Source organism: Carcharhinus amblyrhynchos, chromosome 10, assembly GCF_965287045.1.
Source record: "Carcharhinus amblyrhynchos chromosome 10, sCarAmb.v2.hapA, whole genome shotgun sequence".
NCBI classification, from domain to species: Eukaryota; Metazoa; Chordata; class Chondrichthyes; order Carcharhiniformes; family Carcharhinidae; genus Carcharhinus; species Carcharhinus amblyrhynchos.
Window position 1 is genome coordinate 79,802,198 of NC_137333.1, and position 25,313 is coordinate 79,827,510.

Sequence of the window (25,313 nt, forward strand, 5' to 3'; positions counted from 1 at the left end):
GCTATGGTCTTTCCACCTTTATCGACACTGATTAGAATGAAAATAATCGTAATCTTTGAGGGTAGTGAATCTGCAGAATTCTTTAGCACGTAGAACTGTGAAGGTCATTACGTACGTTCAAGACTGAGATATGCAGATTTTTAAATTGGTAGGAGAATCAAGGATTACGGGGATAAGGCAGAAAAGTGGAGCCGAAGATATCAGATCAGTCATGACCTTGTTGAATGGCAGATCAGACTTGATGGGTCGAATGGCCTACTGCTCTTGCATCTTAAGGTCATTCAGAAATAGTTTTTTTTTTAAAAAGGACAGAATAGAGTTTTGTCACAATCTGCCTTTAGCAAGTCCAGTGGATAAAGGATGAAGAAAATGCAGCAAGTACACTGGGGTGTTCTTGGCCCCTGCTCTGTCTGTGGGAATGAATCCAGGTCCCTGGTACCATGAGGCAACAATGCTAACCACTGTGCCACTAATTCTAATCTGATCAAGCTTGGTTTTCTGATATGAAATAAAAACTTCAGACATTTAAAAGCATGGACTCAGTACTATGACCATCAGCTATCAATATGGAATATTGGTATTAAGTTAATGGAATCGATAGTTTTAGTTTCAGATTCAAATTTTCCCCCAGCAGCCATTGTTGGTAAGCCAATTTGAATTTCTACTCTCTAAATATTGTCAAAATGCCTGATTTCAGATTATACTAATACTACAGAGGTAGCAAGAGGCCTACCGAGGCGAGGAGGTTCCTTTCTTAAATAAATTCAGGTGGAAGAGGGAAGGTGCCAAACAGACAGCAAGGTTCATGGGAGTCATCTGGTTTTCTGTTACAGAAGTCACATCACTAAGGAAACAAAGAAGGGTTTGCAGAACTTCGCGGTTTTCATCCGACATCAGCATGCTGGCTGCCTGCACTGCCTGCAGGCGCTGCTCTTTGGGGACATCTGCATAGAGTACAACAGACAGTCAGAAAACAAATCAAGATGGTTATTCAATACTTTGATTGTTTTTCAACATCATTGGCATTTAGTGTATCGTTAAAACCTACATTTGAATTCAAATTTTTTTAATCAATGCAGACAGAGGTAATCTGTGCATCAACCACGACCTCTGGGTGATGGCCATGTACCCATTCTCCCCTCCAGCATTCCCACCTTTAATAATGATCATGGCATACTCTCAAGCACACTCTTCAATTCTGGAGATCACAGCTCAGGAAGGGGCTCTGTTTACAAATTCCTATCTGATCAGTAATGATGAGGATGAGTGGAATTCCCTAGGCTGAAATGAAACAAATCCTTGCTACTGATATGCAAATATAAAGACCGTATCAGTGAAAGGAGGCAGCAGGAGACCTGGATACGGGTTGCTTGATCAACCCTTTCAACAAAGGACTGATCACTGACCTTTAGCAGTAGGAATAGAATATGTACTGACAAAGTTAGTTACAAAATGCAGGAGGGTGGAACTCTAGGTGATTATTGTTCCTATCACTCAACCTACTGATTAATTTTGATTCTCAACCAATTCACCTTCTTCAATGAGCTACTCTGTTTCTGTCAACGATAGTGGATAACTCGTGCAACCAGCAGTGAGATTCCAAGGCTCACTCCACACACTGCTTCACTCCTGTTTGCATCTTTTCCATTTCTTTATTCTAAATATAAGTATTTAATCATCATTTGCCTCTTCTAGTCGCCAGGAATCCTTGTACTTCTTGTTTCTCCTCACAATGGGATGCTTTAACAATAGTAATCAACAACTAACTTTTTGGAGGCCTTTTAAATTATTGTTCTATGAGCTAAGGATGGGGGAGCAGGATGAGTACATAAGGGATAGAAGGTTATGCTGACAGAGTCAAATGAAGGAGTGGGAGGATGATAAACACAGACAAGGGCTAGTGTTGCTGACTGTCTGTATTGTGCATTTTATATAATAATTTGATGAAATTAAAAAATTGAAAATCATGAGCTACTTCATGGGATATCTAGCATATCAACACATGCAATGATAAATCATATAACAAACAATACATCTCACTCAACAGGTCTATAATAAATCATCATAGGGATTATTTCAGTCTAGACATTCATTCTTTATTTGAACCAAAATAGAAGTGAAAGAAAGTAGCAGGTTTGTTCCAAATTCATTCAATTGTTCAAAGGAACAGTTTGTAATTCAGCTTATGCACTATAATCACTAAGATTTTTTAAATTTACTACTTTATGTTTGAGTTATTTTATACTATATTTCTGATTTCATTTGATTCCAATGAATGAAGATCGATCATTAATCACAGGACCAAGGAGGAAAGCTCCAAAATGTCTATAATCAAAATTCACAATAGATAACATAATGCTTACATTGATAGATATGAAGGAAGGTTTCCCCTAGCTTGCTGCTCAGCAGAGGATCAGGGAGATCTCGAAAAAACTGCTTCAGCATATCAGCTACATCATATGCGCACTGATCCTCATAACTGACATTATCTGGAGAAGCCTCGTTCATCTGTCGAAGAGCTTGAATTCGTGATTTGGCTCCAGACTTCCTAAACAGACCCACCTAGAAGAACATGGAAACATAAGAATGTAAAACAATCCATTAGCACAACTGGTGTGTTGAAATTATATTCGATTAACTGATAGTTCTATAAGATAATACTTAAGCATCTGTAACCGCAGGCCACAGAATTAATTTCATGTTCACATGACAAATTATTGAACATTTCACAAATTTGTACTCAGTTACTCCTTTACTCTTCAGCGCACAAAATGTCCTTCTATGTTTATAAAAGGAACAGAAGACGACGACGGTGGAGGTTAGCAAAAGTCACAACAATGAATATGAAACAATATTTATTTCAAGGTAATGCAGCTGAGCAGCTAATTTAAACTCAGCAGTTTCTGGTCTCTAATATAGGATGCACCATGAGGACATGGTCCACAGCAATGAGATTTCCACAATGTGCAATGCAGGCTGAATTCTTTTTTATTCTTTTCACAGGATGTGGATATCACTGGCTGGCCAACATTTATAGATCATCCCTAGTTGCCTGAGGGTAGTTAAGAATCAACCACATTGCTGTGGTCCTGGAGTTGCATGTAGGCCAGACCAGGTAAGGACAGCATTTTTCCATCCCTGAAGGACATTAGTAACCCAGATGGGTTTTTCTAACAATCAGTAGATTTTGATTGAATTTAAATTTCACCATCTGCTGTAAGTGGGATTTGAACCTGGGTCCCCAGAAATTTACCCTCGGCCTCTGGATTGTTGGTAACTTCAGAATTTTAGACCCAAGTGAACACTGGATTGAACTTTGATCCAGGTGTGGAGGTACGTCTCAGCGTGCGAACAGCCACATTGATTGTTTTCTCCCCTCCATGTTGTTGATCCCACAACATTTATTTCTCTAGTCAGGAAATACATACTGGTGCAGACTCTGGAAGCCCATTAAAAGCACACGAGATTTGAGTGTTTTTGAATAAAACAGAAAGCCTGCAGAGGAATCAGGAACATTCTGAAAGGCAGCTGTAAAACATTTTGACATCTTTAGCTGTCACAATTCGGCACTGTATTGTAAGTGTGTTTTTAGTGCAGTGGTTAATCATAGGGATCGTGCTGCTTACAATGACCAGCATTGTGTAATTGTACTTTTCCAAATAGAGAAGGCACAAAAATGTATTCAAAAGCGTAAAAAAACCACAACATCCTCTGTTGTCATGTTTGTGTGCTCTGACCTAATTGAATGGGCAGATCTTAGAATCCTTACAGTGCAGGAGGCCACCATTCAGCCCAAGTCTGCACTGATAACAATTCCACCCAGGCCCTATCCCCACAACCCCATTTACCTTGTTAATCCCCCTAGATATCAAGGGGCAATTTAGCATGGCCAATACACCAAATCTGCTCATTTTTGGACTGTGGGAGGAAACACATGCAGACTCAGAAAATGTGCAAACGCCACACAGACAGTGACCCGAGACCGGAACTGAACCCAGATTCCTGGTGCTGTGCGCCACTGTGCTGCCCACAGATCTGGCTGTGTCAAAAAAAAGTGCCTGCTTCTGATTGGAGTAAAAATGCTTTACATCTGTTTCCCTTCCAATTTATAGCCATTCTGTTTTAAAATGAATATCCAGGAACATAGGGCCAGGAGGTGGTCATTTGCTCCCTTGAGCCTGCTCCATCATCTATTCTGATAGCAAAAACTATGACAGCTGTTCCTTTAGGAATGCTTGGCTGGGTTTTAAAACCTCAGCTTAGCAGGTGGTCTTATTAATCAATTAACCATTGAAGCTTTTACAAGTCTTTAACAGAATATGCCTTTGATGTGTTTTTTTTTTATTGGTTTAGAAATTATAATGGATACTTCCAGGATTGCAACTTTTAACTTTGTTGGGTTTTTTTAAGAACATAAGAAAATAGGAGCAGGAGTAGGCCATCTAACCCCTCGAGCCTGCCCTGCCATTCAATAAGATCATGGCTGATCTGTCGTGGCTCAGTTCCACATTCCCGCCCTCTCCCCATAACCCTTAATCCCCTCTCTTATTTTTGGTTCACTGTGAACGATAGCAAGTTTGAATTCTTAGATTTTTGAGGGTTTATGGTTTTCCAATGATTTTAATATAATTCCCACTGCTATTGTATGGTTTCTGAGAACTACACAGTGTAAAGTGGGGAATGGCTTTGGAAGATACACGGGGAGTGTAGAGGTGGCATGGGGAATGTAAGGTGGTGATGGATTGGAATCAAATGAACAAAGGGGCAGAGGAAGTGGGTGGTTTGGAGGTGGGAGGGAAAGACAGCATTGCATGAGGATTAGTAGGCATTGAAATGGTTTTGTGATCTGGGCTGTTGTATTAAAAACCAAGCTGGGACTTCAACCATCCTGTCTCTGCACCCATGTTCCTTACATACACCATAATGGCTCACAAAATGCACTGAGAACTTGACTCCAAAAGACAAAAATCTTTCGTAAAATTACACATGGGTAGCATTGGCAACCCACAAAAAAGTGCACGTTGGGTTTTCTTAGCTCAGACAGAAGGCTGGCCTACTAGATCAAATTTACTTGATACACCAGCATTGTCCACTAATCTGGGCTGTTTATAGTGAAAACCATATTTAATCATCATGAATAGCTAGACATCTGCTGATGAAGGTACAGGTATCAATTAATGACTTCCCATATCCAAGTCAACATTCACATTGGTTAGACATTCAATGCCACACTCATTAGAAGAAACAACAATATCCATATTTACTTGTATATGTTGCTATTCAGCCAAAGTTTAATGATTACCTATTAAGAAAATGGACAATAAATTTTTCTCACTCCAATTAACTTGGCCTGTTAGGATGATGAAATTAACAAATTGGCTGTTTCAATTCATACAAAATCTGACATTCACAGAAAAGCTATTAAATCAAATATTATTAATATTGAGGGTAAATGTATCAATTAAAATGATAAGCAGTAAGATCTAGTCTGTTTCAATGTATTCATCCATGTACCTGATCCAGACAGTGGCTCCTGAGGTAGCGCATGGCTTGCTGAATGCTCTGAGGAAGAGGTTGTCCTGTTCTCTGTACATGAACTATCAAAGGTATACCAAAAACATTCTTGTCTTTGTAGTCAGGAACTTTCACCCTCTTCATGAATTTTGGCACTGACCTGCAAGAAACCATGTTACATTACTTGCTGAAGGAGACATGACTGACTTGAGCACCACAATAACACTCACTTGGCCAACATGCACTACATCCCTAATGATGGTTTCAACAAATGGCAAACCAAGGCCTGTAACTTGCAAGATTCAGTGGTTTGGATTTGGGGTATTGCAAAGATATGCTTGGGAACCTGACCGCAAGGTTCCTGGGTGAGGTTTTCTTGGAATTACCTAGGAAGTTTGCACTTCCTACAGACAATTGTTCTGTGCTAGGAGCCATCCAAAAATCTGATTTAAATTGCAAACCTTGGACTTTTCTGACTGTGTTACATCAGCAGTTACCCAGAAAAAGAATTAAAAAGGAATGGAGGCCAGTGAATCGCACTGAGATCAAGTTTGTTGGGCCTGAGAAAACACTGAAAATACTGTTACCAAAAGATATAGGAGCAGAATTAGGCCATTTGGCCCATCGTCTGCTCTGTTATTCAATCATGGCCGATATGATTCGCATTCCCATTGTCTTGCCTTCTCTCTACAATCCTTGATCCTTTTATTGATCAAGAACCTCTGTCTTAAAGACTTTCAGTGACCTGGCTGCCACAGCCCTCTGTAGCAATGAGTTCCATAGATTCACCACCCTCTGGCTGAAGAAACTCCTCCTCATCTCAGTTTTAAAGGATCATCCCTTCACTGTGGTTGTGCCCTCGAGTTCTGGTTTTTCCCACGTCCACTCTATCTAGGCCTCTCGGTATTCTGTAACTATCAATTAGATCCCCCTCTCTTCCTTCCAAACACCATTGAGTATTGACTCAGACTCCTGGATCGCTCCTGATGAGAAACTTTTCATGCCTGGGATCATTCTTTTGAATGTCCTCTGGACCATCTCCAAGACCAGCACATCCTTCCTTAGGTATGGGGTCCAAAACTGCTCCTAATACTCCAAATGGGGTCTGACTAGAGCATTATACAGCCCCACCAGAAAATCCCTGCCCTTATATTCTAGCCCTCTCGCCATGAGTGCTAACATTGAATTTGCCTAACTGCCAACCGAACCTGCATACTAATCGAGAGTCCTGAACCAGGGCTCCCAGAGTCCCCTTCTGCTTCAGATTTCCAAAGCCTTTTCCCATTTAGAAAATAGTCTATGCCTCTATTCTTCCCAAAGTGCATTACCTCACATTTTGCCACATTGTATTCCATCAGTGCACCTACCTTATGGATGCAGTCCTACTCACTTGCTTTTACTTGCCAGAATTTGAGAGATAAAAGGGAGGCATGATTTTAGAGGCGGTCCTAAATCCCAAGAGTGGATTGGCCACCTGTCGCCCCTTAAAACCACTCTGTTGAAGTGGGTGGATGGTGATAGGTTAGGAGGATCAGGTTTGAGAATTTAAAATTTATATCTTTCCACGTGCCCAGAAATTTAAAACCTACCATGTCTAAAAGGAAACATGCCAAGAAACACTCAGCAATTTCTGACAACACTGTCTGCCAAATCCATCTGTGCTTTTGCAGATATCATTTATTTCAAAATGGTATGATGCATTTCTTGAAGAGTTGCGGACCCAATAGGTGGTTGAACTAAAATCTACTTTACTTTAGGTACACAGATATTAGCTTTGTGCATAAAGCTTATGCTTTGAAAACAATTTCAGTATTAAAAGAAAATGACCCTACAGGAGGCTTAACAGTCAAATCATGCCATATGCACCAGCTACAAGTTTGCATGTTGGATAAGTGTATAACATTTGGAGAGCTTTTTAGGCAAAGGATGTTTCCAATGCTTTCAACAATAACCTGTATTTATAATACTCTGAATGCAGTAAAATCTCAAAACATTAAAGGTAAATAAGGAGATGTTAAAGCACAAAAACGAAAAAGTTTGGTACGTGGTACAAGAGTTAGATTGTAAAAGTGTGCATTAAGAGGAAAAGAGGTAGAGAAGAGTGTTTTAGGAAGAGTCCAAAGCCAAGGCTCCATCAATGGTAACAGAAGGCAAAGCCAACAATGGCGGAATGGCTAAAATCGGGGATAAGAAAAAGGACCAGAATCTGAGGAGTGCCGATACACACAGAAGAAATGGCCCTAATTATCAACACTTCTCGGTTATTTTCATTGGCAAAAATACTTGGTGAGGAAGGGAGTAAAGTTCCATAAACTCATTTTACTTGGGTCTTCCCATTCTTATTAGGCCAAACTGATCTAAATCAATCCAACAGTTTCCAAAAGGTTAAAGACAGCATTCTCTTTCAGGCTACTAAATTTAATCTAACATCTCTCATTACTTATCTAATAGACCACTGTAAACACCTACATGCTCTTGAACTCAGGCAGGGGAACTCTGATTCAGTTCAATAGGATGTGAAAAGTAGTGACAAATGTCCATCTTCTACAGGTCTAAGCACAGCACAATTACTAAACAAAGCTTTTTCTAGGCCACTTTTTCAAACTTTCTTTTTCCCAGCAACTCACTTCTACCAAATGGCTGTCCCTTGTGACTCACGCCAAGCTCACTTACTACCTGTCTCTCTGGCCCCCTCTTCAGCACAACAAAATGATCCATATCTACAGTTGTCTCACTAGAAAGGAAAGGGAACGGAAATTGGTGCCAATCTGGTGAATGTGGTGCTAGGTGCCAAGTTCACATACAGGCCACAGTGACCTGTTGATTTTCACCTCATGCAGTCATGCATCGTACTGCAGTGAAAATTTACCCAGAGAGAAAATGGAAGAGCTCAGGCGATCTTTGGGATTCATTTTTTAACATTGAAACACCCACTTTGAAAAACAAGGTCTTAAATAAATTGTGGGTTCCCAAAAATATTTTGTTTACATTTCAACCCTTGCAGATATGATTAAGCATCAATGCTCTATGGGTATTGTTTTAACTTTAAACACTGGTTAATCCTTCATGAAAGTTGAAAAACAAGACAATCTTCCCTTTAATAGATCAAGGGACACCCATGTTTTGTTAAAACGAAGGCAAAATTCTGCAGATACTGGAACTCTGAGGCAAAAAACAGAAAATGCTGCTAAATCTCAGCAGCTGTGGATAGAGATACAGAATTAATGTTCTGGGTTAATGTCAGCTCTGTCTCTCTGTACAGATGGTGCCAAACCTACCACGTACTTCCAGCATTGTTTTATTCCGATGCTTTGCTGCTGTAAAGAGTTATTTTTGCAATTGAATATGATTAGAGAAACTGGTGCCTTAAAAAGGTCAGTAATTAATTCAACGGCAGCTGTAAAATAGCGTTATTGTACAACCGTTCTTTCACTACATAGTGAAGCCATAGCTAGGAAGACTGGATGGTGTGAGGTATCAGCATGCTTACCTTTACATCTCGAGCTTTGACTTCATAATTCAAGTGTGCTTATGAAGTCGTTTCTGGTTTATGGTGATTACATGGCAATTACGTTCCTTACAGTACAGAGAGATGTTCATGATATGCAAGTGTGCTTTGCAAAATAAGTTTTGACTATCTCAAGCCTGGATCTCCCAAACGTGGCCCTAATCTAGTGCTTCAATAATTGGGGGTGCTAAATTCAGGATCTAGAACATAAGAACATAAGAACATAAGAAATAGGAGCAGGAGTAGGCCATCTAGCCCTTCGAGCCTGCCCCGCCATTCAATAAGATCATGGCTGATCTGTCGTGGCTCAGTTCCACTTTCCCGCCCTCTCCCCATAACCCTTAATCCCTTCTCTTATCAAAAATCTGTTGTGTTAATCCCCTGCAAACAAATGAGGAGATTTAAAGGAGCCTCAGGTGTTAGTCCTTGAACCTCATCATATGGAAGATAAAGCCTTGGTGCTTTATAGAATCTACAGAGCAGGTGGCCACCATTTGGCCCATTGAGCCTGCACCGCAACAATCCCATCCAGGTCCTATCTTATCCCCATAACCCCACATATTTACCCTTTCAACCCCCTGACATTAAGGGGCAATTTATCATGGCCAATCAACCTAACCCACACATCTTTGGCATATGGGAGTAAACTGGAGCACCTGGAGAAACCCACACAGACACAGGATGAACGTGCAAACTCCACAGTCACCCATGGCCAAAACTGAACCTAGGTCTCTGGTGCTGAGGGGCAGCAGTGCTAACCGATGTGCCACCCCATTGTGCCTTCTTCAGACATAAACACCGTGCGCAAAAAGCTTCAGACGTAAAGACAGGCAATAAGAAACATGTGCCCACTTCCTGCCCACAATTTTCAAATCCGAAGATTCCAAAGTGATTGACAAATGGGCCCTTGGCATGTAAAGTCAAAAAGTCAATTATAAAAAGAAGAGCTTTATCCATTTCTAATCATACATACAAATTTTCCAGTTTTAAAAACAAACTACTGAACTGTTAAGCTTCACTGTTTGCTTTAATGCTCAATATAACAGTAACTCACCAGGTCCAGCCATGTTTATTTGAAAGGGAGTATTTTTCCATTATAGCCGTGAGGCGGAGAAGAGAAAACTTCTGCAGCAGGTTGAGCTGGGCTGCTGACTGGTTGCTGATCTGTAACGAAGCTAACGCAAGACTAAGTCGATGTGAAATCTGGAAACTGTGCCACCGTAACCTCTGACGCCTATAAGAAAGTGAAAAATTACAAGAATTAAGAAAACTAAAATAAAGCTGAGGCGTATGAAATGTGGAAACTGGATGCAAGAAAAAAAATCAAATTAACTATTTATAGAAAAATATAGGAGTAGCAGCCTATTCAGTCCTTCGAGCTTGCCCTGCTATTCATTCTGATCATCCAATTCAACAGCCTGATCCTGCCTTCCCCCATACCTTTTGATCCCGAGCCAAGAGCTATATCCAACTCCTTGAAAACATACGTTTTGGCCTCGACTTCTTTCTGTGGCAGTGAATTCCACAGGCTTACCACTAGTTGGATGCATGTAGCAATTCCATTATCAATGTAATTGTTACATCCTTCACCAAATTCCCTGCCTCGTTGAAATAAAACGACATGAACTGAACTGATCCTGACCTTGTAGTGACTGCCTATTGGTTTAGTGGAGTAATTCTGGTCTATGCACAGATACTGAGCAGTCCAACTTGAATTTATCCCCATGCTTGAATAGAGGTAGAGGTTCAAGACTAGCAACACCAGCCAAAAGGGCACATTATCCAACACAACTTGAAAATTATACAAAATTTATAAAACACTGCCAGTTGGATAACCATCAACAACTTAATTTGTAATAAACCTATAAAATTATGATAATCTACTTCATTGCAGGGAAGAAAACTAAAATCTAGTATCAGTTTTTAGAAGCAAATCCTTAACTACAAAATATAGCAGCACTCAAGATTAGAGCAGATATCTATGACACAACAAACAGAGGACATGGGACAATTCTCCCACTCCACTGCCCTAAATTCAAGAGGCACCCAAGTCACAAGGTCCACAATGGGCATTTGGCACTGAGCATAGGATAAGGGGTCTTCCCAGGCATTGGCATCTTGGCAGTGCCAGCCTGGACCCCTGACACTCCAAGGGGCAAAGTGCCTATGCCCAGGGACATTGTGGAACTGCCCATCTTTAAAGCTCAGAACTGGAAACTTGGAATTTGAGGATATCACTGCATCTCCTTTCACTCCTCTTCCTCCAAGCTTTTCACATCACTACAATAATTAACTTGACATACTGCTTTTGCAATTGGCCATGTCATAATACTGTCACATATCACAAACAGCACTGAATCACAATAGAACCAGTAGGCCATTTGGTCCGTTGGACTTATGACACCTGTGATAAGACCATGGCTGGTCTGATTGGGGCCTCAACTCCATATTGAATTTCATCAGAACATCAAGTTATACCAAGGCAGAGTATAATTAGAAGCAGCCAACTGGAATTTAAGCAAAGAAACGTATCATTGACAAGCCCAGTAGAATTTTTTAAGTATGGAGGATAAAGACAAAGTATAGAAGATGTGGCATTTGTAGACCTTCAGACATTACATAGGACACTATTGGAATAAGTGCAAGGGTAGTTGCAGGATTTCATATCAATAAATAAATCATATAATGTCCAAATATTTCAATAATAAATACAACTCAAGATCTCAACTAGGAAAACAAGATTCACCTTTAATCCTTTCATTTCAGTAACTTTATGTCTGAAGCAACAGTAACTTCAGTTTTGAAGTGGCTCAAAAATACTGATGGGTTCTAGATTTTAGTTATCTGTGCATCTTAGACACAATCAAAACACAATTAGGTTTGAGAATGCTTGATGGAATGCTGCAATCCCCCTCAATGGGACAGCTGTTGTTTCATTGTCATTTTCTACATATTTTTTAATTACTCCAACATAAACTATCTGGGGACAATTTTAATCAAAACTGCCTGATGAGATCAGGTGTGGATTTTACACCCCTTCTAAATCTTGTTCTTTCTTGAAGCCAATGGAGAGCAATATTGTGCAGAATCCAAAATCAACATTCTACCTGATCTAGTAGGATTTCCACTCGTCAAACTTGGTTAAAACGAACCAGATTTTTCTGCCTATTATATGATGTTTTTGATTATCACAAATGAAGTACCAGGTGGATAAAATTATCAACTGTTACAGCTATTGGCAGTTTAACTTAAGTCCCAACTAAAACAGTTTCGGCAGGCCTCAGATTTATTATAAAATTGAAAACAAGAGCTTCAGCCTTTTAGTTTGGATTCCCAGGTGACAAAATTCTTCATGTGAAAATATCAGTGCTGATTTGAATATATTAAGAATCATTACCTACTTTAAAAAATACTCCCTTATGCACCTAACAATCATGTCCACATTGATTAACTTCAGCTGAGTGTGTAAGGTGCTTTAAGTTACCAGCAGCAAGCAGGTAAGAGAATTTAAGGAAAAGGAGGTGGTTTTTGTTGATATTTCATCTATGGATTGCTTTATATTGGTTGACATTCTCAAATTGTCAATAAATTGGGCAGCATGGTGGCAATGGTTAGCACTGCTGCCTCACAGCACCAGAGATCCAGGTTCAATACCTGGCTTGAATCAGTGTCGGTACGGAGTCTGCACATGTGTGGGGGCTTCCTCCAGGTGCTCCAGTTTTGTCCCACACTCAAGATTGAGAATTAGGGGGATTGTCCATGTGTGTCACGGGGGTTAGCAGGGTAAATATATGGTGTTATGGGGATAGGGCCTGGGTCTATTTTATTGTTGGTGCAGGCTCGATGGGCTGTATAGTCTCCTTCTGCACTGTAGGGATTCTATGAAATTAATTGGTGTACAGACTTCATCAGGCTCACTTTTCATTTACATTAGCAGTGTTCACCTTCTATGCCCAATCAAATTTTAGTTACCAACCTGCTGGGTCTGGTTAAAGAGGCCCCGACGCCAGAATCTCTGCGATCTCTCAATCCTACGGATTCAGATTCATTAAGGGATTGACCATCTCGATCAAAGTCACTGGGGGTGGTTTGACCATCTGACACTGAATGCCTTTCTAAATCCAGCATTATTTGATTGGATGTGTGGAATTGGCGTTCACAGACTGAGAGTTCATCATCATCCTGTATTTCGGGTAATACGTTTCTTGACCAATGGTCCACAATCTGCTGCAGGCCATTCACATGCTGCAAGATATCATCCAAGTGAGGAAATATGTCCTCTTTTTCCAGGTCAATCAAGTCACCAGTGCTAGCATATAAATGGGATCCAGGTACATTGTCATAGATACTGATCCTACTTCCTTTTGGAAAGCAGTTCTTGGGTTTATTAATGCTGCACTTCTGTTTTCCCAGAGAGATACTTCCAGTCCGCCAGTTTACAGGAGTGTAGTTGTCAGTTGGGGAAAGGCTTTCAATGGAAAGTGCCTTTGGAAAGGTGCCGGGTTTGTGATCCTTCGGAATGTGAACAACAAGGTTTTCCTGGGAGTGAAACTCATTCCTACGGTTCTGATCTGCCACCTGCTTCATTGTTGTTCCTGACATGATGTCGACATCCTCGAGATACATGCCACTCCGCTTGCTATCAAAGCGTCTCTTTCGGGATTTCAAACACGGTGTGCTCACAGCGCTGCTGCTGGTTTCAGAGTGACTGTCACTACTGGACTGAGTTGATGACGAAAATCCGCTCTTGCTTGCGTCTTTTGCTAAACCATTCAAGTTTCCATTGACCAACTCTATACATTGCATGGTCTTCAGTGACTCGGGTTCCATTTGCAGTACGGGTGAGCTGATAACCAAGGCTCCAGTTCGCAGACTTCCCTTTAATTTACTATGAGAAGCTCTTGGTCGTAATGTTTCCATACGCTTCAATAAGTTCTTAGCCTTCGTTTTTGCATTGTTTTCAGGTTTAAGACTAAAGCCGTAGTTTGTAAAGTCTTTAGGCGTCTGTGGCAGTGAACGATGCAGCGAGGTGGAGTCTGGCATTGCTGTGGTTTCAGCACAGTTCCGTAGAGAGCTTTCTTGGTGTTCTGCGGTTTCCACAGTTCTACCAGCTAAGCTCCTGTTATCACCTCCTCCGCTGCTTTCACTGTGAATGGAGGAGACCTCCGGTTCACTGAGGTCCGTGAGTACGCTTTCACTGCTAGTCGTGTTTTTTAGTTTCATGCCACCTGCGGAAAGGTGGCCGTCTTGCCTGGGAAACAGCACATCAATGTCATCCAGTCGTGACCATCTCTTACTGCTCCTTTGGAAGGTCCACTTGTCACTAATTGCACACAAATCATCTTCATCAGAATCTTCACTCTGAAAGATCAATGGAAACATAGAAGTTGTATTTTCTCATTTCACATGGAAGAATAAATTACAGAAACCGTACATTACATTTCTTTCGCCTATTTTGTCATGCTGTAGGATTTAGCAAGATAAGAATGCGCTGAGGTTTCAGTCACTTTGCAAGCAGGAAGTTGCGACAGAGAAATGCATCTTACGAAACAACAAAATGACGAATTAGTGTGTGTAAAGAGTTTGCCCCTCTTGATTTTATAATTCTTCGAACCATTCCACTTAGGCTCAGCACGAGGTCGACAGACACTCAATTTAACAGTAGATTCGAGGATTTCAAATAGTACAATTGTGTCGAAAACTGCCAAGGCTTCCTTCCCACCGCACCTCCCCCGTCCTCTCAGGCAGACTGTGGTTCGTTGAGAATAACCTCTATTTCTAACTCTTGAATGCATTTTGTTCAGTTTGTGCTTCACTGGAAAAATCAATAGCATCAGCAAGAATCTTGCAAGTCATTTGCTAACTGGCCTCCTGTGAATGTGCAATTTTCATTGCTCTACTATTGGCGGTTGTGCCTTCAACTGCTTGGCTTTAAGCTCAGAAATTGTCCTTACAACCTTTCCACACCTCTGCTTCTCTCTCCTTTTACTCCTTAAAACCCATCCTTTTCCCCAATATTTCCTAATATAGCTCGACAAGAAATGTCCGATAACATGGCACAGTGGCAAGCTCCAGGGACCCAGATTTAACTCCAGTCTTGGGTGACTGTATAGAGTTCGGATATTATCCCTGCGAGGGTTTACTCTGGGGCTCCGGTTTCCTCCCAGATTCCAAAGATGTACAGGTTAGGTTGACTGATTAGCATTCCAAGATGTGTAGGTTAGGAGGATTAGTGGGGTAAATACTTTGGATTATGGGAATAGAGGGGATGTGGGTAAGATGCTCTGAAAGAGTCAGTGAGGACTCTGAGCTAAATGGCTTCCTTCTACACTTCAGGGATTTTATGATTCTATGATAATGCTCCCATGTAGTGTTTTGGTTTGCTTTTCTATTTTTAAAAAAGGTGCTACATAAATATTCTCCAAGAATGAATCTAACCAACCCCAATGGTAACATCAAATCTCCCAACATCAGCATCCCATGGACCAGAATCTGAACTGAACCAGCCATATAAATACTGTGGCCACAAGAACAGGTCAGAGGCTAGGAATCCTGCTGAGTGTAACTCACTTCCTGACTCCCCAAAGCCTGTCCACCATCTACAATGCTCACTTCAGGAACATTATGGAGTAATTGCCTGCATATGTGCAGCTCCAACGACAAGCAGCTCAACACCATCCAGACCAAAGGAAGCAGTATGGCTGGCATCCCATCACCACCTTCAGCATTCAGTCCCTCCCTATTGATGCTCAATGACAGTAGGGTGTACCTGGATGCCCTACACCAACTCACCAAGCCTCCTTTGACAGTACCTTCCAAACTAGCAACCTCGACCACCTTGAAGGCAGTAGATGCTCGAAACACTACCACTTGCAAGTTCCCGTCCAAGCTACACACCATTCTAACTGAGAAATATGTCACCCTTCCTTCACTGTGCTGTGTCAAAACCCTGGAATTCCTTTCCTAACAGCATTGTGGACATATCAGCACCACAGGGACTGTGGCGGTTCACCAACACCTTCTCAAGGACAATTAGGGATGGGAAACAAATGCTGGCCTAGCCAGCAATGCCCACATCCCATGAACAAAAAAGTTTTTGTGACACCTTACTATTCACGTCATTAAAAATCACATGTTGCCTTTTAAGCTACAAATGCCCAGAACAGGCAATGTTTTCTTTAAAAACAGATCTCATAACAGGAAACAGTAAAAAGATTGTATCGTAACCCTTTAAACAACACCATCTTTTCCGTTTGTAATCTGGTGGTCAGATCAAGCTGCAAATTTTTTTTTTACACTAAATAAAAAAGTAATTTGCCAAAGTGAAGGACTTTGGCAAGTTGGTAGTTGTGCAGGTATTTCACTATTAAAAACTTTGAGAATCAACAATCACTACAGTTGGGAATGCTTCACAGATTTATTGGGAAACTGATTTTAATCTATTGGTCAAATATTTGATCAAATTTGTTTAAAACAGACTCTTCAGTTTTATTTTTTCTCTTGATAATTCATTTCTTTGCCAGTTAATAGAGCATCAATCCTTAAATATTTCTCTTGAAATTATGGTCAGGATTTGCACCAGGTAGGACAAGACAGAGCTATTTCAAAATGCTGGGAGGGACCAGATTCTGGCATTCCTGCACCCCTTACCTTTCACTGGCTTGGGCCAAAGGTGCGTTTAGTGAGCCCACACCCTGCACTGCTGACCTGGTCAGCTAAATTGCCAGGATAGGCAGTTGGACCAACTTCTCTGATTCAGACTTTAGCATCCTTAAGAAAAGCCCTGAATCATTGAAAAGATCCCCGAATCCAGGCAAAGGCACATTCAGAAAGTCTTTCCCATGACTCCCATACCTCCTTGATGCCCAATCATTCCCCCAGTCCCTCATTGTTCATACCAAAGCAATGCCAACTCATTTCTCTTCTATACCTATTCACTCCATATCACCAGTGAGCCATACATTAACAAGGGAAAGTACAGAACTGCAGAGGGGCTAAGCAAAAAAACACCCGTTCAAAAATCATTTGGAAAGAATTCTGTTCCTAGAAATCTAAAAAAAGAGCCGCGAAACTCAATAACAGAGGCTCCAAACACTTCACACATTAACACCAATGGGAGATCACAAAGAATTTGTAACCAGTTAAAAGTATCAAAGTCAACAAAACACTAATTTTCAAAACAGAACTGTATTTACCTCAATCCACTTCAGCCATTGCCCACCCACGTCTGCTGACTTCCAACTCCCAGGATTGGCCGGCCCTACTCTATCTTGCACCTGCCAACAGCCATCTTGCACCCTTCCCGCAGCAATAAGTGTGTCAGTACACTTTTACTCAGGCAGGTCCAGCAAGCTGTCAAAATTCCTGACTTGCACCACACACCTCAATACTGAGTTCAAACACCCATTTTTACAATAGTAAGAGGCCTTAACCCACTGTGTGAGACTTACACATTTTTAGAGTAGATATAAACACTGAGTGGAAAAGGTCTGTACAATTGCTGTGTCATAAAGTTATTTAAATCCCAGCAATTTAAAAAAAAGACTGCTTATGCCAGAGTTAAAAATTCTGTTCCAACAGTTACAATAGAAGATTGTTGAAATTTGCCCAAGGGTCATCATTATGACTGCTTTCTACATAATTTGTACGTTCATCTGCCCATGGTGGATACAGATTGAGGTGGCATCAAGGGTGTAATGGCCAAAGTGGTGGGAGGGTTGGTATGACTTGGCATTGGAGTAGATAGGCAGCATGGCATTAATTTGGCAGGGGACATGAAGAATGGGTAAGGTGATTATGGGGTGAGGGACAGAAGGTGAAACAATTGGGTGACCAGCTCTGCAGTCAGGGTTGTTGTGCCCAACTCTATGCTGCACCCCTCCAGGGAACATTGAGTCAGACGGTCAATTTCTAATAGGTCAAGAAATTTCTTGACTTGAACTACCCACCAAGGTAACAGGAAGACAGCCCTGTACAGTGTTACCCAGTATTTGCTTTCACTTGAATCATAGTATAAACACAATCAGCCTGGAATGATTGCCACGAATAACACTTCCTCTGGACCTTCCTGTCAAACCCCATTCCATTCCATTAACTGTTTCCCATTTCTAAATATGTACCGATCTCTAATTACATAACGTGACATTGCCTATAGCCACATAAAAACAAAAGTGCAGATACGGGTCATTCAAATCAACCGTGTTCCCCTGCAGATCTCAAAACTGTCATCCCATTCAATTTTATAAATTCAAGTCAAAAGCCAATGCGCCTAGAAGAGCTCCATGCAATCTCCATCTCGCAGCTTATTTGCACAGCAATTATAGAAGCACCATAAATGCAATGTACAATTTCAATCAAATTCCTACATCAAAATGAATCAACCAAGCCCCTCCCTCACTGCAGTCAGAGAGATTTATATAAAACATTCAAAGCTGAAAAACATGGGTGCTGAAGATCTGCAGGGACCTTACAAACCCTGGATTCCCAGGAGAGATTGTAGGATGGCAATGGGGAGTGGGCATAATTCAGGTGTGTGCCTTAGAGGGAACAAACAATAACAAAACAGACTTTTCCTAAGATTAGCTAATGGAAATGCTCAGCTGAACCTGGGGGAAAAAAAAATAATCAGGATTCAGCTACTCATTAAATAAATTTGCTGAGCCCATCTGCAAGTAGAGGAAGAGAGCCAAACAGTTACAAGAGAGAGTGGGCAAATGGGAAAAAGCAATTTTCTTTCTGCTGTACATTACTCTTTCCCTTCACCTTGCTCTTGCTCCTTCTCCAGTTGCCTCTCTCTCCTGACCCTCTCACCTCTGTCAGCAGCAACCATTAAAGTACTGATGTTGGAAAGAAGTGATGAAAATGCTCACCACGTCTGACAGCGTCTGTGGAGAGAAAGTGTTAATGACTCAAGTGCAATATGGCTCTTCACAGAATCTGTTGTTACAGCACAGAAGGCAGCCATTTGCCCTATCGTGTCTACACCAGCTCTCCAAATGAGCAACATGATTTATTGCCATTCTCCTACCTTTTTCCCCATTCCCCTGCACATTGTTTGAATAGAAATAATGCCCTCTTGAATGCCTCAATTGAAGCGGCCTCCCCCACACTTCCAGGCAGAGCATTCCAGACCCAAAGAACTCATTGCAAATGAAGAAAACAACTTTTTCACACAAAGTTTAAAACCATGCCTTCTTGTTCTTGATATCAGCAGGATCAGTTTCTTCCCAACTACTGTCCTGCCCCTGCATGATTTTGAACATTTCTATCAGCACTTCTCTCCATGGAGAACAGTCACAACCTCTCCAATCTATCAGAACTGGAAGTTTCTCATCCCTGGAACCATTCTTATAAACGTCTTCAGCACTCTCTCCAATGTGTTCACATTCTTCCCATAGCGTGGCACCAGAACTACAAATGATATTCCAGCTGAGGCTTGAATAGTGCTTGCATCTGGTCTCTTGCCCAGATTTAATTAAGAGGTGGGAATGTGATGGGTTTTATGCCATTGAAATGAGGAGGGGGAGGAAGAACAAAAGACAAGGTCCAAGAGGGAGAGAGATTAAATAACAAAAGATATTTTGGATCAAAATGTGTGACAATGGTTTCAGTAAAGAGAAAAGGCGTCTGGCCAAAGTGAGTGAAAATAAACTCTGTCCAACCACAAAACATGAAAAACCAGATTCAAACCTGTACATAGAGAAAAAATAGAGTCAAGATACAGTCAGAGTTCATGGTCTGAACATGTTAAACTCTAATGCGGTGTCCAGGAAGCTATAAAGTGCCTAATGGGAAAATGATGTGCTGGTATTGTGTTTCAAAAAGAACCTAGCAGGCCAAGAACAGAAATGAGTGTGACCAATCAAGATGGTGAACTAAAATGGCAAGAAAACAGAAGCCTGGGGTTATGCTTACAGATTGGGTGGAGGCGTTCTGCACTGGTCACCCCACTGTGGAGCAGACCACACTGAGCAGCAAATGCTGTATTCTAAATTATTAGTAGTACAAACAAATCATTGCTTTAGCTGAAAGTCTTGGATGGTGAAGAGAGAGGTGGTAAAGTGGCAGTTGTTATATCTTCTGCAATTAAATGGGGAGCTGCTATGGGAGGGGGATGATTGAAGAGTAGACCAGGGTCTCAGTGAGCAAATCTTTAGAATACTGACAGGGAAAGAGATGGCATCAAGCTGGAGGTGGGGGAAGTGGCATAGGCTCCTCCTTTGAACGTGGAGGTTGGAGGTAGAACCAATCATCCTTTTTGTTACACAAATTGAATTCAGTTCTCAAGACTACTTGATATTCAAGCCCTAATCCTGCAAGGTAAAATGTATTAAAGGAATACAACTATCTAGTTTTTCCGTTACATTAGTCAACGTAGTACAATCTTCCTTAATGCCCATTTATTGCAAGAACACATTAGCCATTTTGATAAATCTACAGATGAAAAACAAGTTAGAAAGGCTGGATCAAGCAGTGTTTACACATAAGCGTTGGATGACATCAGTCCAGATGAACGAATCTTCTAATCCAATCAGCAAGCTACGTAAATGAGTTTGAATAATCTAAAAAGTCGTCTTAGCTCACAGCATGGGCCTGCGGTTAAGTAGCATTCCAGAGAAGACCTGCAACATCTGTGATCCGCTCTTCTGGGTTTATAGTAAAGTTTTCTCCTGTTGCTTTAGTGAGTTGAATTCAGGTTTACAGAATTAAATTCTATTGATCTTGATGCCTCAGTATGCATAAAGAGTCATATCATATGCCCTTCAATTATTCTGTGTAATGGCCAAGATGAGAAATGGAAACTAATGGTGTGTATTCCATGTATTTGTATATTTTGAGCATATTAGATGCAGTATATGGTGGTTCAAGAGTACAGGTGCACAGAAACGGATTTGTGATTAGCAAGCAAACTCCAGTTTGAACGATTTAAATGGCTCAGGGAAGAATGACAACACTGAAAGCTGTGGCCTAAAAACTGTATTGTGCTGAAATACAGACAAGATGTCAGTGTAGCTACACTGCAAACATGCACACACGCACACTACAAACATGTAATGCTGCTGGTGACAACTGTGGTGCGTAGGCCTAGTTTATTTACCATCAAGTTGTGAGCACCAGTCATCGACCCAAAGGCAGCTTGCTAACCTGGAAAGAGACCAGGTGCTGGCCAAGGCTGCAAGCAAACCGAGCGGAAGGAGTGGGGCTGCGGTGTGAACTGGGATCTGCAGTGGCCGGAGAAATTAACATGGAGCCAACAGGGGCATTTTTGCTCTACCTCCATAATAAGACAAGTGCCAAAAATAAAACCTTCCTGAAGCTCTTGAGGAGCTGGTGATTGTGCACCCTAATTTTTCTATATAAATCATATCACAATAGGGGAGACAAGGGCATGGTATTAAATGAATCTCCATTGTTAAGTGGAAAGAGATAAAATAAGTTCTCTTTTAAAACTTATTGAATTAAAAATTCCATTCTTGCCGGTTCCTCAAGTCAGATCAATTGCAATCTTCATCCATCCTGCCTAACATGAATAATGCAAGTATGGGTTTGACTCCAATTTTACACTGCAATAAAAGTCAGGCAGGGTGCCTGACCAGTGTCAGGCTGATTGTGCCAGACAAATGAGGTTAACATAGGTTTATATGGCTGAACAGCTACACTGAAAACTGTAGGAATAATATGTGAACCTGTGAGAAAGAAGCGTGCTGTTTTAAGTAATAATTGTAAATGCAGCTGCTGACATCACCACTTCATAGAATTCCCACAGTGAAGGAGGTGGCCATTCAGCCCAGAGTCTTCACCAACCACAATCCCACCCAGGCTCTACTCCCGCAACCCCTCATTTATGCTGCTAATCGCCTTGACACTAGGGTTAATTTAGCATGGCCAAACAACCTAACTGACACAGCTCTGGACTGTGGGAGCACCCAGAGGGAACTCACGCAGACACAGAATGTGTAGACTCCACACAGTGACCAGAGGTTTGAATTGAACCCAGGTCTCTGGTGCTGAGAGGCAGCAGTGCTAACCACTGTGCCCAGCACCAACAGTCTGGTACACAGATTGTATTATTGCAAAATGAAAGATTGATTTGAGAGGCACCAGGCATTACCAGAAGCTACACAAGCAAGTCAAAAATTAAACAAGATATGGCCTTACTTTTTTCCTGGGAAGGTTGATGTCGATTTTCATAGAGGTGCACTTATTCAGAGTATTCAATCGCCTGGAAAGAAATCAAAATACAACACAACTTACATTTATCCTCAGCTAATGGCAGTCTAGAAATAAGACTTAAAACATTTCTAGGCAATTAATTGCTTTCCTTAAATTGAAAGAAATATGTTTAAGGTTCTAAGGAGAATTCATCTGGACAGTAATATTTTAAGCTACTGGCTGCTGGAGCCACAGGTCTGCATTATAATCCTGTCAGTGTAAATCGTGACAATACATCCCATTTGACATTCTGTTCAGGTTCATTCATTTAAACAGCAGGACCATGTACACCTGTCTGGTTTCTCTAGCCTATCCCTTCAGCAAACAGTCAGCTTTGTTGCAAGTGGAACTGCCAAATGCCGTTTACCTACCTAGGTCAGCATAGTAAATTTACTGGATGTTTGCGGAGCGACAATGGTGTTTTATACTGTCTGATAAACATAACTGATGAATATCTTTCTCACACATACTGGTGTCTTCCTAGGATTCTTAGCACCCAATACAATTTGAATCTTCTGCCCATTAAAAGCTAGTTACTGAGTTTAAATAAACATTGCAGTTCCACAGAACCATACCCCAAGAAAAGGACTTTCATAATTTGCATTTGAAATGTGTGTAATAAAATTAATTTGAATTCAGGCACTTCAGCTTAATTTGGCACCTATCAGAAGTTTTGGGTTTATTGGTACAAAAAAAAAAGGTAAAATGGATAAGATGTTTAATCCCATTGCAGAACCCACTGTATCAATGATTGATAAAATACAACTAATATACACATCAATAAATCCTGCTGCTACTATAAACCTCACCTTGATTGCCATAGGGTTCCACATTGGTGTCTAAATTTATGCTATGACAGATGAGGGCAAGTAGTTGTGATGGGGAGCTGACTTTTTCCACTGACATCCTGAATTTGATTTGTCAGATGTATTAGAACATAAGAAATAGGAGCAGGAGTAGGCCATCTAGCCCTTCGAGCCTGCCCCGCCATTCAATAAGATCATGGCTGATCTGTCGTGGCTCAGTTCCACTTTCCGGCTCTCTCCCCATAACCCTTAATCTCCTCTCTTATCAAAAACCCATCAACCTGCTTCTTGAAAATATTTAGTGAGGCAGCCTCCACCACTTCAACGGGTAGAGAATTCCAGATATTCACCACCCTTTGAGTGAAGAAGTTCCTCCTCAACTCCGTTCTAAAACGCCCCCCCCTTTATCTTGAGGTTGTGCCCCCTAGTCCTACTGTCTTTTTTGAGCGGGAAGAGTCTCTCCACCTCTATCCTATCCATCCCATTCATCATCTTATACGTCTCAATGAGATCTCCCCTCATTCTTCTAAACTCCAACGAGTACAAGCCTAGTTTATTCAGCCTCTCCTCATAGCTCAACCCCCTCAACTCCGGTATCAGCCTAGTAAACCTCCTCTGCACTCCCTCCAAGGCCAAAATATCTTTGCGCAGGTACGGCGCCCAAAACTGCACACAGTACTCCAGCTGCGGCCTCACCAATGCCCTATACAGCTGCAGCAAGACCTCCCTACTTTTATATTCAATCCCCTTCGCTATGAAGGCCAGCATCCCATTAGCCTTCCTGATCACCTGCTGCACCTGCAAGCTGGGTTTTTGCGACTCATGCACAAGGACCCCAAGGTCCCTCTGCACCGTCGCCTGCTGCAGTTTTTCGCCACGTAAGTAATAGTCCTTCCTACTATTATTCCTACCAAAGTGGACCACCTCGCACTTTCCAACATTAAATTCCATTTGCCATTTCCTGGCCCATTCGCCCAGCCTATCTAGATCCTTCTGCAGACTCTCCACACCCTCCGCACAATTTGCCGTTCCCCCAATCTTGGTGTCATCCGCAAATTTCGACACCCTACACTCGGTTCCCTCCTCCAGATCATCTATATAAATGGTAAAAAGCTGAGGCCCCAGCACCAACCCCTGGGGCACTCCACTAGTCACCATCCGCCAATCCGAATAGCACCCGTTGACCCCCACTCTCTGCCTCCTATTTGACAACCAATCCTCTATCCACGCTAACACCTTACCCCCAACTCCAAGTCCCCTGACCTTCTGCAATAGTTTACAATGTATTGTTTCTTCACTCAGTCAGAACCTTTGCTGCTCTATGGCTCTGATTATATTGGCAGGAACCATGAACCAGTTGGAGAGAGAATGCCCCTTTCTCCCCAGCAACCTTCCAAAGCATTAATAGTGTAGGTGGAACTGAGGATTGGTGGAGTATTGAATGCATCCTGACCATAGCCAGAACACTGGCACAGACATATCACTTGCTGTTAGTGATTAGAAGCCCATTTCAAATCAAAAGCAGCCCTGGGTCCAATTGGGGGAACGCAAGGCTACATGATACCCAATATGTTCAGGGATCCAGCAATGTGGACAAAACTGTTTCTTTCTGGTTGCCAGCTTCTGTGAAGAGTGACATTCAGACCACTGAGCCAGAAGGTTTTTAATTGAAGTGCCACTTCAAGAGGTTTCAGGCTGCCACTCCACGTATTGTTGAGGGATTGCTACACTATTGGAGGAGCTGCCTTTTGCGTCAGATGTTAAACTAAGATCCCATCTACTCTTTCTGGATGACTTAAAAATCTCACGACGCTACTAAAAATGGGAGATGTTCGATTCTGGCCATTCATCCCTCAACCAACACCACTTAAAAACAGGTGATCAGGTCGTATATCGTGTTGCTGTCTGTGTGATCAATCTGTGAACTAATTAGCTGCCGTGCTTATCAACATTACAATAGTGATTACACTTCAAAAAGTAATTGCTTATTCAAAATGGCCTGATGTTGTGAAAGGTAATATATAATACAAGGCTCTCTTTTCAACAATAAGCTGTTACCTCAGAACGAGCACACCAAGACCTGCCTGGTTGCAAATGGAGTAACAATGTTAATATTATCAACAAGTTTGGAAGGTATAGAAGTTTCCAGCTGTGGTGAACATTCCTGCATCGGTGTTGGGCTTCAATTGACGGCACAAATAAGAACCGGAGAAATAAGAGCAGCAGTAGGCCACAATAACCTGTTCTGCCATTCAATGCAAATCATGGCTGAG

General features: G+C 41.5%; 1 protein-coding gene across 4 annotated transcripts in view; it reads right to left on the reverse strand.

Annotated features, from left to right (window-relative positions):
• The window catches only part of LOC145349105 (stAR-related lipid transfer protein 13-like), a 370,169-nt gene that overhangs the window by 13,065 nt on the left and 331,791 nt on the right, over positions 1 to 25,313 (reverse strand). For all 4 annotated transcript variants that reach the window (XM_080197456.1, XM_080197458.1, XM_080197455.1 and 1 more), the window contains 6 exons: positions 22,181 to 22,244; positions 12,999 to 14,383; positions 10,077 to 10,256; positions 5,515 to 5,674; positions 2,364 to 2,562; positions 734 to 944 (listed from right to left, as the gene is read on the reverse strand). In XM_080197456.1, the coding sequence (XP_080053582.1) occupies positions 734 to 944; positions 2,364 to 2,562; positions 5,515 to 5,674; positions 10,077 to 10,256; positions 12,999 to 14,383; positions 22,181 to 22,244 (2,199 nt within the window). The remainder of the gene's footprint in view (positions 1 to 733; positions 945 to 2,363; positions 2,563 to 5,514; positions 5,675 to 10,076; positions 10,257 to 12,998; positions 14,384 to 22,180; positions 22,245 to 25,313) is intronic.